The sequence below is a fragment of the Gorilla gorilla genome, chromosome 1, assembly GCF_029281585.2.
Source record: "Gorilla gorilla gorilla isolate KB3781 chromosome 1, NHGRI_mGorGor1-v2.1_pri, whole genome shotgun sequence".
Classification (NCBI taxonomy): domain Eukaryota; kingdom Metazoa; phylum Chordata; class Mammalia; order Primates; family Hominidae; genus Gorilla; species Gorilla gorilla.
Window position 1 is genome coordinate 237118153 of NC_073224.2, and position 12652 is coordinate 237130804.

Consider the following 12652-nt stretch of genomic DNA (forward strand, 5'->3'; position numbering starts at 1 on the left):
GCGGCTCGCCAGCCCCGGGGGGCCCCCCCCGGCACACACTCACATGTCCCGGCCGCCATGGGGATCCAGGCAGCCGCTCTGTAAAGTTTCCCTGGGTCTGAAAGTAGAAACAGATGCAGGAATGTTGTGATGTTCTTCCGGACAACGGAGACGGGGGTGCGGCCCCAGCCCGCTGCCCTGCGGGGGCTTCTGGGAGCCTGGGGCACTTTAGCCTTGCACCCCCTGGTCCCCTCAGGCCCCCTGGAAGAGGCAGCTCTTGGGGGGCACGTCCTTTTCTCAACCCTCCTCTCAGGCAGGGTCTTCCTTATAGAAGGGCAGCCCAGGTGTCAGCCCAGTGGGGCCTCTCCTGGCCTCTAATCCCCTCTCCTGGCCTCCTACTGTGAGTGGGGGGGCCTTGGGACACTCACTCTCCTAGGCTTTGTTTCACCATCTGTGTGATGGTGACCTTCCCTGAAACCCTCAAAAGGGACAAGGACCACCCCACCCACCACAACCCACTGCCCACCCACCCGTCACTCACCCAGCGGGAGCCTCCTCCTATAGCCGGGCCTTCTGGGATTTGCCTCCCAGGAGGCCGTCCTAGGGATGTCTGCACACTTGGGGCCCCAGAAGGCTTAATTTGCAGTGCTCACCCATTTTAAAGATCTTCTCCGGGCCAGATGCCAGGGCCCCTGGGCAGGGCCTGCACAGCCTGGCAGGAGGCTCCTGGGACCTTGGGGCCCCTCTGGCTGTCACCCCCTCAGGGTGTCCCCTGTGTGAGTGGTGGGCTCCCGGTGCCTCCACAGCCTTCTCCAGGGCTGGTGCCCGGCTCCTGGCCTCCTCGTCCCATGGAGGGCCCAGGTGAGACTCTCGCCTGCGTGCCAGCCTGTCACCTAAGTGCGTTCACCTACTCAGGGGTCTGCTGGACGCAGAGCAGTGACCTCAGAGCGCACCTTCTCTTTCACTTGACTGAGGCTCCCAGCAAGGCCTTTACGCCGAAGCTTCAGGAAATACAGCCCCGGAGCTGTGATGTGTCTGTTTCGCCACAGAAGATGCTGGGGGTTTCACCCCCTGGGAACAGGTGGTGACCCTCGCTTTGGCAACAAGAGTGACTTGGGTCCCACTAGCCTTTGGCTAGTTGAGTTGGAGAAATGCCTTCCTCTCCCTAAAGTCCCTGGTGGTGGCCTGGCGACCCCTGGCCTGGGAACACATGAGGACTAGCCCCATTCCTAGGCCACCCTACCTGGGCACCATCCAGACCCCCTTCCTGGCACTCTCTGGGGCATGTTGTCCCCCCTTGTCCCTTGCCCATGGTGGCCTCTGTGTGCGAGCTGTGGGTGGGGGATACCAGATGGCGAGTTCCTGGGAGCTGACGCCTGCAAGGGCGGGGCCGGTTCCTCGGTCTCCCGGGAGTTTCCAGGATAGGCATGGGTTTGTCAGCCTGGGCCCAGCGGGAGCTGCTCTCTGTGGGGGCCTGAAAAGCTTCTAGACTGGGGACGGAGTCCCCTGGGGGCCACCTCCCAGGCAAAGCCAGGCGTGTTTGTTTGAGGGGTGCCTCACCGTCTCAAGCTGCTTCTTGTTGCTGAGGGACCCGGCCAGGCTGTGGGCCTGAGACGCTGGCCTGGGATGGGGAGGGTGTTGGGGCATCTCAGCTCCTGGCCAAGGGCTGCCCTGTGGAGAGTCTCCTGCGGCAGCTCGGCCTGGGCCTGTTAGAGCGCACTGCCCACCCAGTCCGTTCCAGGCTGCCTGGACTCTGTGAGGGCTTGATGGGGGTAGGGCTGGATTTCTGGCCCCTGGGGAGTTTGGGACCCTTTGCCCTCCACTGCCTTACCTTCCTGCCTCAGTGTGGGGGCATCTTCTGGTTCACACTGGCACCCTCTGCCCAGGCCTCGGTCCTCAGGAGTGGCCTCTCCCACCCCCATGGGCCAGTTGAGGGCGGGCTGCTCAGCGGGAACCCGGGGCTGCTCAGCTGGAACCTGGGGCTGCCGTGGAGCCCCTCCCCCAGGCCTGCCGGGGTCCTCCTGGCCAGGAGGGTGTCGTGACCCCTCCTGGGGCTTTGCAGGGGGACAAGGAACATGCCCCCACAGGCTTGAGGCTCTGCGGTTAGACTCCCCGCTAGCAGCTTGAAGTGAAGCTTGCGGAGAGGCTGGTGGAGAAGCTGCCTAAAAATCCACCCTTCCTTCCCCAGCATGGGGCCAGAGCTCTCAGGGGGCTGACACCTCCAGGGCCCGGAGCAATCTGGGAAGGCCTCAGAGGAGGCTGCCCCTGAGGGCGGCCTTAAAACACTCCAGAGGGGCCTTGAAACATACTTGAACTTGTCTCTGAGGCAGAGAGAGGGCAGGAAAGGTACAACCTCCACACCTCCCTGCCTTCTAGATGATCTTATGGAAATCAGACACCAAAAGGGTTCCCCTCTCAAAAGCGAGAATCTACAAGAAGGGCTTTGCCAATGGCTCCCACACTGTGAGAGTGTGGGTCCCCGTTCCCCGGCCCTGCCCGCCCAGTCCTGGTGTGCCCCATTGCCCTGGCCGCTCAGTCCTGGTGTGCCCCATTGCCCAGGGCGCCCGGTCTCTGGGGTGGGAAGAGCAGGGCCTAGTGAGGCCCGAGGGTGGGGCCAAGCCTGCTTCTCATTCTCAGCCCCTAAACCTCAACCCGCCCTTGCCTTCCCCGGTGGTGTAGGGAGCAGTGGTCTGGCCCGAGTGTCTGGGGGCATCATTCTTGGTTTTCTGTGACACCCTGCAGAGTGCTAGCGTGCAACACTCAGAGAGGAGAGCAGCTCCCATGTGGTCTAACACTGCGCTGGAGGCCTCCGCCTCTGTGTACCTGGGCTGCTCTGAGCCAGCATGATGCCCGCGCATGACCCCGGAGGCGGCCTGGCTGACTCTGGACCCTAGCCTTGGACATGGCTGTTCCCTCATGTGCCCTGGGTTGAGCAGCACTCCTGGGCCCTGTCTGAGGGCCACCGATGTCACTGGCTTTGCCAGCAGAGGTCCCTCCAGATGAAGCATGCTGTGCCACCCCAGGGAAGAGGTGGGCCCTCTGTCCTTCTCCCCTTCTCGGCCCATGCCCATCAGGCCTTTGGGATGGACACTGTTGGAGAGGGGACTCTGTTGTCACACCCTGGTGGCCTGGCCATCCCCTCCCTGTGTCCCCCAGAGTTGGATGGACTCGTGCACACGGCTGGGGGTGGCCTCCCAGCCCTGCCTCCCCACCTGGCTCTGCCATGGGTGTGCTGTGTGCCCTGGGGCAGACTCTTCCCTACCCGGGCCTGGGTCTCCCCATCACAGCAGTGAGAGGCTGCATAGACCCCCTCCCTGGCCCCTTGGTTCCTTCTTGGAGGGGAGGCCCGGCCCGGGAGGGGAGGCTGCTGGCAGGCCGTTGGCTTGTGCTGAAGGGCCAGGGCTGGCCGCCTTGCTGCCCTCTGACCGCCGCCTGGTGTGCTGGTGCCGGGCACTGCGTAGGCAGTGGGTTGCTGCCCTGTCGATATAGACCAGGCCTGCCCTCCTGGGACTCTGGTGACAAGTAAGGCGCCTTCCTAAACGCTCTGGAGAAGCTGAACCCGTGTGATGCTCACGCAGCCCTGGGTCGGGGCCTCCCCCAGGAGGGCAGGTCAGAGCTGACGCTCAGCAGCGAGTAGGCGCGTGTGGCGGTGCAGGCACTGCGGGCATTGGGTGCCCATGGTGCGCCCTGTAGCTCCCACCTGGGAGTGCCCCCGTTGGCCCCCGCCGTCTGGCCTCCTTCATTCCATGTGTGTGGTCCAGCTGCCGCCCGCCACTCCCTAAAGCACCCGGCGCCCCTGGTAGGCCAATAGGGCACTGCTAGCACTTGTCTATAGGGACCCACCTGTCACCTTGGCCAGTGGGTCTGGACCACTGCAGCCAAGCATGGGCCGAGCTGACCACCCAGAAAGGCGGGCGCTGGGCAGGATGATCTGGCCCTGGCCAGGGGTGGGGGCCTTGCTGGGGTGTGGGTTGTGGGGTCAGCTTAGCCTGGTCCATGGAAGGGGGGTGGCGGGCGTTTCCCTCCCTGCTCCATTTCTGGACGTCTGGTGGCCATGCTGAAGGGCCAGTGTTTGCCTGGTGCTCTGTGTTGTTGGGGTGACATCATGGGCTCAGACCCCTTGGCGTGTGGACGAGGACAGCTGCTGTCACAGGCTGTGAGTCAGTAGTGCCCCAGTGCAACAAGGAGGCCCCATTGAGAGGGCAGGGGATGGGGGCAGGTGTACAGGGCAGGGCCGCCTGGAGGGGAGCTGGGGGATGAACATGCACCCCAGCCTGCCATCCAGGCCCTGTCCCCAACAGAGGGCTTCCTAGAAGGCAGGGCTGTGGGTGACTACTGACCACACGTGGCAGGAGACTCAAGATCTAGAAACCATCCCAATCTGAGGGCAGTAATTACAAGCCTTGTGAAACCAGCAGGGACCAGAACCAGAAACCAGCGGGACCAGAACCACCCTGTAGAGCTGGCCTGGAAACCACTGGGCTGGGTTTGGAGGCTTGGGCAGAGGAGCTGGTGGGCCTGCGTCCAGCGCCTGCCTCGGCGCAGCCCGCAGTCAGCCAACGAGCTCAGAGGCTGGGCCTGGCCGCTGATGCCCCACCCTCCACTCCCTCTGCCGCCCACGATGCTGCGCCTGGAGCAGAGACCAAGCCAGCTCAGACGGAAGGAGGCCCCTTTACCTTTGCAGAGCTTCAGCCTCACATTTGGCAGAATCCTGGGTGTTGCCGCCTCCTGCTGGCAGAGGTTGGAATTGCACCCCAGCCCGAGTGGACCTGCATGTGGCTGGGCTGGAGTGATGTCTCCTAAAATTGGCAAACTGGGGAGTTAGAGTGACCCAGGCAGCTCTGGCTGCCATAATGGAGAGAGTGCTCTGTGTCTCTTCCTGCAAGGACATGAATCCTACCTGGTCAGGGCCCCACCCTCTTCCCTCTCAGAGACCCTATCTCCAAATATATTCACCTTGGAGATTAAGGCTCCAACATAGGATTTTTTAGGGGGGACACATTCCATTCATAACAGAGTGTCCCCCAACAACAGTCAGTTGCATCTGATCTGGAAGTGGACAAGGACCGAAGTTAGGCCTTGGCAGAACAGGACTCCAGAGTCAGGAAGGGGCAGAAACGTTGGGCCGGATTGCGGAAGCACCCGGTGCGATTATGCACACTGACCATCAAACCCTCACTGGGTGGGGATTTTTTCCTTTGAGAAAACACCACTTCAGTATTAAAGAAGTGAAAGACACAGTAGGGCTTGCTGTCGAGCCCGCATCTGTCCGCAGGTGAGCCAGGTGAGGGCTGTGGAGCACAGACAGGGAGGGTCTTCCCCCACTGGGAGGCAAATCCCCAGTCCACGTCTGATGGGCACACTCAGCTTTGCCGGGTCTGAGCTTGGTCCACTTTGCAGGCTGTAGCAGGTGTGAGCCTTTGGCTGTGGCCTGGGTAGGGGTGGCTGGGCTGTGTGTTTTGCAGCTGGGTCTCAGTGTCCCGAGGGGTCTGGACACATCCCTAGCAGTGCTGGGCACTGGCCACGCAGGGGTGGCCCCTCCTGAGCTGCATATCCCAGCGCTGGCGAAAATCTGCCTGGTTCAGCTTTCCGGGAATCCGTGGCACAGGATATATGCGACGACACTGGGCTTGGCTCCCGGCTGCGCACAGCTTGGGAGCATCTGGGGTGTTAGAACTGTGTGGACTGGAGTGGCAAGAGGACAGGCTCTGGGGGGATCCCTGCCTCTGATCCCCCTGCCCTGGTGGGCTCCAGTGGGCGCCATGCCCGGTGGTCCCTGGGTGTGTCTCAGGGCTCTGCCTGTCTGGAGGGGGTGATGAGAAGCCTCTTTCTTTCCCAGCCCTGCCGCAGCCTCCTGGGCCCTTGTGGCGCCTGGATCCTGACGGCCCAGCTTCCCTGCCATGGGCTCTGTGCCCCCTGTGCCTGCCTGGCCCTGCCAGGAGGGGTCTGTTTCCTATTACATGTTCCAGACAGGGGTGCTGTTGCTGTGGTGAACACAATAAACAGGGCCCCCGGGAAGGCGGGGCCGGCGGAGGCCATGCTCAGAGGCCCCTGGAGCCACGGCAGTGGCTTCAGCAGGGCCATCTCAGGTGAGGCAGGCCGGGCCTGGGGGCCAGGACAGCTCCCATCTTGTCTGGGCAGTTAGGTGGATGGGGTGAGGGGCTCCGAGGCAGACGGGCTTACCTGAGTTCTGCCCTGGGTTCCCCACAGCCTGCACGTGCCAGGGACATGTGGGGCAGGAGACAGAGCCATCACTGCGACCCCCAACAGCCTCCCAAGGCTGGCTCTGCCCCAGGAGGGGACCCTCAGCGCCTGCTCCCCTGTGGGACAGGTACAGCGAGCACGGTGGGTTTTTAAGCCAGCTTGCTCTGAGGGGGCTTTGCCTTCTCAGGGCCCAGAGGCAACACCGCTGCTCCAGCCGCTGCCTGCTCTGTTGACCTCTGACCGCCCTCCCCTCCATGGTGCCGGGCTTCCCATCCGCTATGCAGCAACAGTAGACGGGTTCCCCAGTCTCGGCCCCAGGCCCAGCCACCTCCCAGGGATGGTGGCAGTCCCCCAGGAGGTGCCCCAGAGGAGGCGGCATCTCAAAGAAGCCTCCCCATTCCGAGAGAGTCTTGGCACTTTGGTAATGGGGTTTGGGATTGCTCTGGGCACAGGCCTGGGCAGACGGCCTCCCCTGCCCGGGCACAGGCAACAGCACATTCTTGCGGCTTCCCTCTGAGCTCGGGGCTGACTCCCTCCCTAACCACAAGGCAACTGCCAGACTTGACAGTAACCAAACCCCCGCTGAGGGGCTGGCTGCTGCTTTTGGCAGAGGTCCAGTGCCCACCCTGGGTGCCCAGCCTGGCCCAGCGCCCTGTCCCCGCCTCCCTGCGCCAGCTCAGGGCACAGCCCCATCCATCCACGGGGTACAGGCACCCACTGGGCCAACCTGACTCCACAGTCCATGCTCTGCAGGAATGTGCATGAAGGAATGGGGGCGTGGGCAATGTGTGGGGACAGGCGTGAGGTGTGGCCTGGCCTGGGGTGGGTAGGAGCTGTGCTGGTCCCTTGGGAACTGGGGGCCAAGCCTGTGGCCCATGGCAGCTGTCCACGGCGTCCCCACATCTGCCCCCACCCTGGCCTAAGGACCAGGATGGTGAGATGCCTGGGTCTCAGTCACCCCCTGCCAGCCTGCATCCTCCTCCAGGGAGATGCAGCCTGCTGGGGCACTGAGCCCTCGCTCGCAGCTTCTCAGAGACCCCTGGTGCTTAGTGTTCTGTGCTGGGGGGTGCTGGGCTTCTGTCTGGGTGGGGTCCCCTTCTGTGTCCAGCCCTCGATCAGGCCGGGGCCGGAGGATCCAGTGAATCCCCCACAGGCCTGAGGATCCTGTAGGCAGCAGAGAAGGCAAAACCAGGCCTGTGAGCTGGGCAGGGAGCAGCGTGTGAGGATGGAGATGAAAAGGTGGAGGGGCTCGGAGTGGCCGGGAGGGGTCCTACAGCAGGAGGAAGTGGCCATGCCACTCCCTGCTCCATGCCAGCCAGGGACAGACTGTCGGCCAGGCGTCCTCTTGGGCTGACTTGGGGTCCTCCCCGTGTCCCCAGCCATTAACTCCTGCGCCCTGGGCAATGGCGGCTGCCAGCATCACTGTGTCCAGCTCACGATCACTCGGCATCGCTGCCAGTGCCGGCCCGGGTTCCAGCTCCAGGATGACGGCAGGCGCTGTGTCCGTGAGTGCTGCCAGCCTGGGAGGGAGGACCTGGGGGTGGAGGCAGGACAAGCTGCCTTGCCTGGGCTGTTGGGGGAAGTGGGTCTTCAGGAGGCCCCCAAGGCTGCTGAGAGGCCTAGTAGGGATGGCACATTTGGGGCCAGGAAGCTCAGGATGGGGGCCGCCTCACTGCTGTAGGTGCCCACCTGATGGGGGCCGGCTCATTTCCATAGGTGCCCACCTGAGGCTTGCTGCCCTTGGGAGGAGGAGGCAGGCCAGTCCGGTTTGGCACTTTGCTCTGAGTCCTCAGGGCTGCTTGCATGGAAAGGGGGGGCTTTGCTGATGGTGACGGTGCGGCAGACTCTGTGGTCCTCCAGAATATGGAAATGGGGGCTGTGGGTAGGGCAGGTGCTGAGAGAATGCCCCCACCTGGCCTCTGGGTCCTCCCCAGTGTGGGCATGAAGGGGCCGGAGTCACAGAGCTGGGGGGCCACCGCCTTGGTGTCAGCCCCAGCACCTGGGCTAAGAAGGGTGGTGGGAGGAGCTGGCCTGGGCCGCTGCCTGACCTGGGCCGGCTGGCCACGTCCTGAGACTGCAGAGTCTTCTCGGCGTCTTGGGAGCTTCCCGCACCTGGGAGGAGGGAGACCCGCTGCCCAGCCCATCAGCCTGGAGCACAGAGTGGGGAGAGCACTGGGTGAGGGGTCTCACAAGAAGCCTGGGGGCAGGCGCCCTGCAGCCACTGGGGTCCCCTCTCCCCAACCCCCTCCTCGGGCCCGTGGCTGCAGGGAGAAGCCCGTGTGCCAACAGGAACGGCGGCTGCATGCACAGGTGCCAGGTGGTCCGGGGCCTCGCCCACTGTGAGTGCCACGTGGGCTATCAGCTAGCAGCGGATGGCAAGGCCTGTGAAGGTAGGACGCCCCTCCCCTGCTCCGCCCCGCCCAGGGTCAGAAAGCGCACCCAGGTGCTGTGGAGGGACCCGTGTCTAACTCTAGGGCCGTGGCCTCCCATGAGACCGGGCCCTTTGGCCTTGCACCCTTGGGTGACCTGGGATGTGGCGGTCTCATCTCCCTTGCTGGGGGCTGAGGGGCGAGGGTAGGAAGCCTCGCAAAAGCTGCTCCCAGCCCGAGGCTCATTTCACTAGGAGTGAGCCAGGGAGCCCAGGTGTTGCTTATAGTTTTTAAACTATTATATTTCCTTTTTTTTTTTTTTTTTGAGACGGAGTCTCGCTCTATCGCCCAGGCTTTAGTACAGTGGCGTGATCTCAGCTCACTGCAAGCTCCGCCTCCTGGGCTCACGCCATTCTCTTGCCTTGGCCTCCCCAGCAGCTGGGACTACAGGCACCCGCCGCCAGGCCTGGCTAATTTTTCGTATTTTTATTAGAGATGGGGTTTCACCATGTTGGCCAGGATGCTCTCAATCTCCTGACCTTGTGATCCGCCCGCCTCGGCCTCCGAAAGTGCTAGGATTACAGGCGTGAGCCACTGCACCCGGCCTAAACTATTGTATTTCCTAAGTAGTGCCTGCCCAGCAGGAAAACTGAAGAGATGAATAAGAGAAAAGGAGAAATGAGCCAGGTGCTGTGGCTCACACCTGTAATCCCAGCACTTTGGTAGGCCAAGGAGGGAGGACCACTTAAGCCAAGTTGCTCAAGACCAGCCTAGGCAGCATGGCGAGACCGTGTCTCTAAACAATTTTTTTTTTTGATTAGCCAGGTGTGGTGGTGCTGTCTGGAGTCCTAGCTACTCCGGAATCTGAGGCAGGAGGATCACTTGAGCCCAGGAGGTCAAGGCTGCAGTGAGCTATGATCACGCCACTGCACTCCAGCCTGGGTGGCAGGGCAAGAGTCTGTCTCTTAAAAAAAAAAAAAAAAAAAAAAAAAAAAGCCCAGGTGTGGTGGCTCACACCTGTAATCCCAGCACTTTGAGAGGCCAAGGTGGGCAGATCACTTGAGTTTAGGAGTTCAAGACCAGCCTGGGCAACATAGCGAGATCCTGTATGTACAAAAAAATAAGAAAACCCAGCTAGCTGAGCATGATGGTGCACACCTGTGGTCCCAGCTACTCAGGAGGCCGAGGCAGGAGTCCCAGCTACTCAGGAGGCTGAGGCAGGAGTCCCAGCTACTCGGGAGGCCGAGGCAGGAGTCCCAGCTACTCAGGAGGCTGAGGCAGGAGAATCACTTGAGCCCAGGAGGTTGACGCTACAGTGAGCCATGATTGCACCAGTGTGCTACAGCCTGGGTGACAGAATGAGACCCTGTCTAAAAATAAATAAATAAATGAATAAGTAAAATAATAAAAAAAAATAGAACTCAAGAAGAAAGGAGACATTGTTCCTGAGCCCAGGAAACACCTGGACGTATGGGATGGGCTTCTGCTGCTGCTTCACTGGGGCTGTTTGTGAATGTGCTTGCTTAGAGTCAGGTTGCAGGCAGGTGCCATTGTTTGGAACACACCGCTGCACCCTCTGCCACACCACACCATCCTCTGCAGCATGGCTGGGCAACGTTTATTTGTTAACCCTGTCCCTGCACGTCTGGGTGTTCCTGACTCTTCCCTGGGCCAAGCAGCCTTGGGGAGGGGTCGGGCTGCCACTGCCCCAGTGGTCCACAGGGTGAGTCTCTGAGGCAGCGGCGTGTGTCCAGACAAGGCAGTGGTCAGTTTCCAATGGTATTAGTCCATTTTCATGCTGCCGATAAAGACATACCCAAGACTGGGCAATTTACTAAAGAAAGAGGTTTAATGGACTTACAGTTCCACATGGCTTGGGGCGGCCTCACAATCATGGCGGAAGGCCAGGAGGAGCAAGTCACACCTCACGTCGATAGCGGTAGGAAAAGAGAGGGCTTGTGCAGGGAAACTCCCGTTTTTAAAACCGTCAGATCTCATGAGACTTACTCACTATCATGAGAACAGTGCAGGAAAGACCCACCCCCATGATTCAATCACCTCCCACCAGGCTCCTCCCACCACACCTGGGAATTGTGGGAGTTACAGTTCAAGGTCAGATTTGGGTGGGGACACAGCCAGACCATATCATCAGGCCCCCGCCGGATGGCCACGGGGTGTCGTGGTGTGTGGTTCCACGTCCTCACTGACACCAGGAAAGTGCTGCCTGGGTAACAGCACCTGGTCATGCAACGGGCTTAGTGTGAGACCTGTGTGGGTGTCAACTTCTTCATCCCAGGGGACCTGCAGGGCTGTGACTAGTGGTCGTCAGGGACAGTGGGATTGGCCTTGAATGCCTGTGTCATGCGGCCACAGGCCCTGGGTGTCAGCAGGCCGTGCGCTGTCTTCCACTGGTCCCATGCAAAGGCCCTTCCCGGCACCTCTGAGCCCTCCCTGTGGTCTCTCCCCTCCAGATGTGGACGAATGTGCTGCAGGGCTGGCCCAGTGTGCCCATGGCTGCCTCAACACCCAGGGGTCCTTCAAGTGCGTGTGTCACGCGGGCTATGAGCTGGGCGCCGATGGCCGGCAGTGCTACCGTGAGTGGGCAGCTGGCAACAGGCTGAAGGTGCCCGGGATGGCCACGCTGCTCCCCAGGACCCCGAGGCCTGCTTTGGCTGAAGGGCAGGGCTTCCTTGTCAATCAGGGGCAGCCCTGGGTGTGAGCCCTTGGTGAGCAGAGGGTCGAGGGAGAGCAGGGGGTCCCAGACCCGACAAGGCCTGGGAGCTCCATGTTGCTGCTTCCCACGGGTGTCCCCAGGCCCGAGGCTGGCTGCTGGGTGGAGGTAGGGGGAACTAAGGTAGGTGGGAGTCATCCTAGCCGCCATCCCACACCCCGGGTGGCTGGTCTCATGGCAGGGATTGAGATGGAAATCGTGAACAGCTGTGAGGCCAACAACGGCGACTGCTCCCATGGCTGCAGCCACACCAGTGCTGGGCCCCTGTGCACCTGTCCCCGCGGCTACGAGCTGGACACAGATCAGAGGACCTGCATCGGTGTGCATTGGCTCCTCCCAGATGCCTGCACCCCACTCCAGGGACCCGCTGCTGCCCTGGGTCTGGGATCAGTTCCATGCCATGACTTGGAGGTCCTCGTCAGTCTCCCTGAGTCCTGGTCTGGCTGCCTGGGCCCTGGTGGGGTGGTAGGGCAGGTCTGACAGAGGCAGCATCCTGGCCAGGAAAGAGCTTGGTGCCCACATCAGCCCGCCAGGCCCATACCCATGTTCACGGCACCCCCTTAGCCCCATCAGCACCTCCTCAGTACTGCCCCTTCACCTGGGAAGGACCCAGTGTCCTGGAAGTCACACCCCAGACCCTGGCTCCCAGATGGAATCCCCACCCTCTAGCCCCAGTCCCAACACCTTGTCCACAGCAGACAGGCAGGTGGCCCTGGGGCTGTGACATGTGTCCTGTGTGTGCACATATGCGGGACCAGGAACGTGCATGTGCGTGGGTGTGATTGTGTGGTGGGTGCGATTGTCTGCAGGTGCCATGAATGTCGGTGTGCACACGTGAGGCTGTGGGCAGCTGCAGGTGCTGTCGGGCGCGTGGGTTGTGTGTGGTCGTATGCAGTTGTGTGTGGGTGGGGGCGTGTGCACGTGCAGGTGCCTGGTACCAGGGGGCCCGTGGCGTGTGCTCCACAGATGTCGACGACTGTGCAGACAGCCCGTGCTGCCAGCAGGTGTGCACCAACAACCCTGGCGGGTACGAGTGCAGCTGCTACGCCGGCTACCGGCTCAGTGCTGATGGCTGCGGCTGTGAGGGTGAGCACTGCCCTGCCACTGCACAGCTGGGGTGGCCTGGGAGCAGGGCTGCCCTAAGGAAGGACACGGGGCTGGCTCTGGTACCCCCATGATGGGCATGGGGTCGGCCTGCTCTGTGCTTTGCTTTGGGGCTGTGGGTGTTGGTTGAGCACCTGCTGCATGCAGGGCTGTGGGCGTTGGTTGAGCGCCTGCTGAGTGCAGGGCTGTGGGTGTTGGCTGAGCACCTGCTGCATGCAGGGCTGTGGGCGTTGGTTGAGCACCTGCTGAGTGCAGGGCTGTGGGT

General features: G+C 62.0%; 1 protein-coding gene across 26 annotated transcripts in view; it reads left to right on the forward strand.

Moving 5' to 3' along the window:
- The window catches only part of MEGF6 (multiple EGF like domains 6), a 124270-nt gene that overhangs the window by 88972 nt on the left and 22646 nt on the right, over positions 1-12652 (forward strand). For 15 of the 26 annotated variants that reach the window (XM_004024542.5, XM_063703313.1, XM_055350532.2 and 12 more), the window contains 5 exons: positions 7563-7688; positions 8451-8573; positions 11024-11146; positions 11465-11602; positions 12250-12369. In XM_004024542.5, coding sequence (XP_004024591.5) covers positions 7563-7688; positions 8451-8573; positions 11024-11146; positions 11465-11602; positions 12250-12369 — 630 coding nt within the window. Of the gene's footprint in view, positions 1-6189; positions 6325-7562; positions 7689-8450; positions 8574-11023; positions 11147-11464; positions 11603-12249; positions 12370-12652 lie in introns of all 26 variants that reach the window. The other 11 variants (XM_055350398.2, XM_063703302.1, XM_063703301.1 and 8 more) reach the window with 1 other exon arrangement.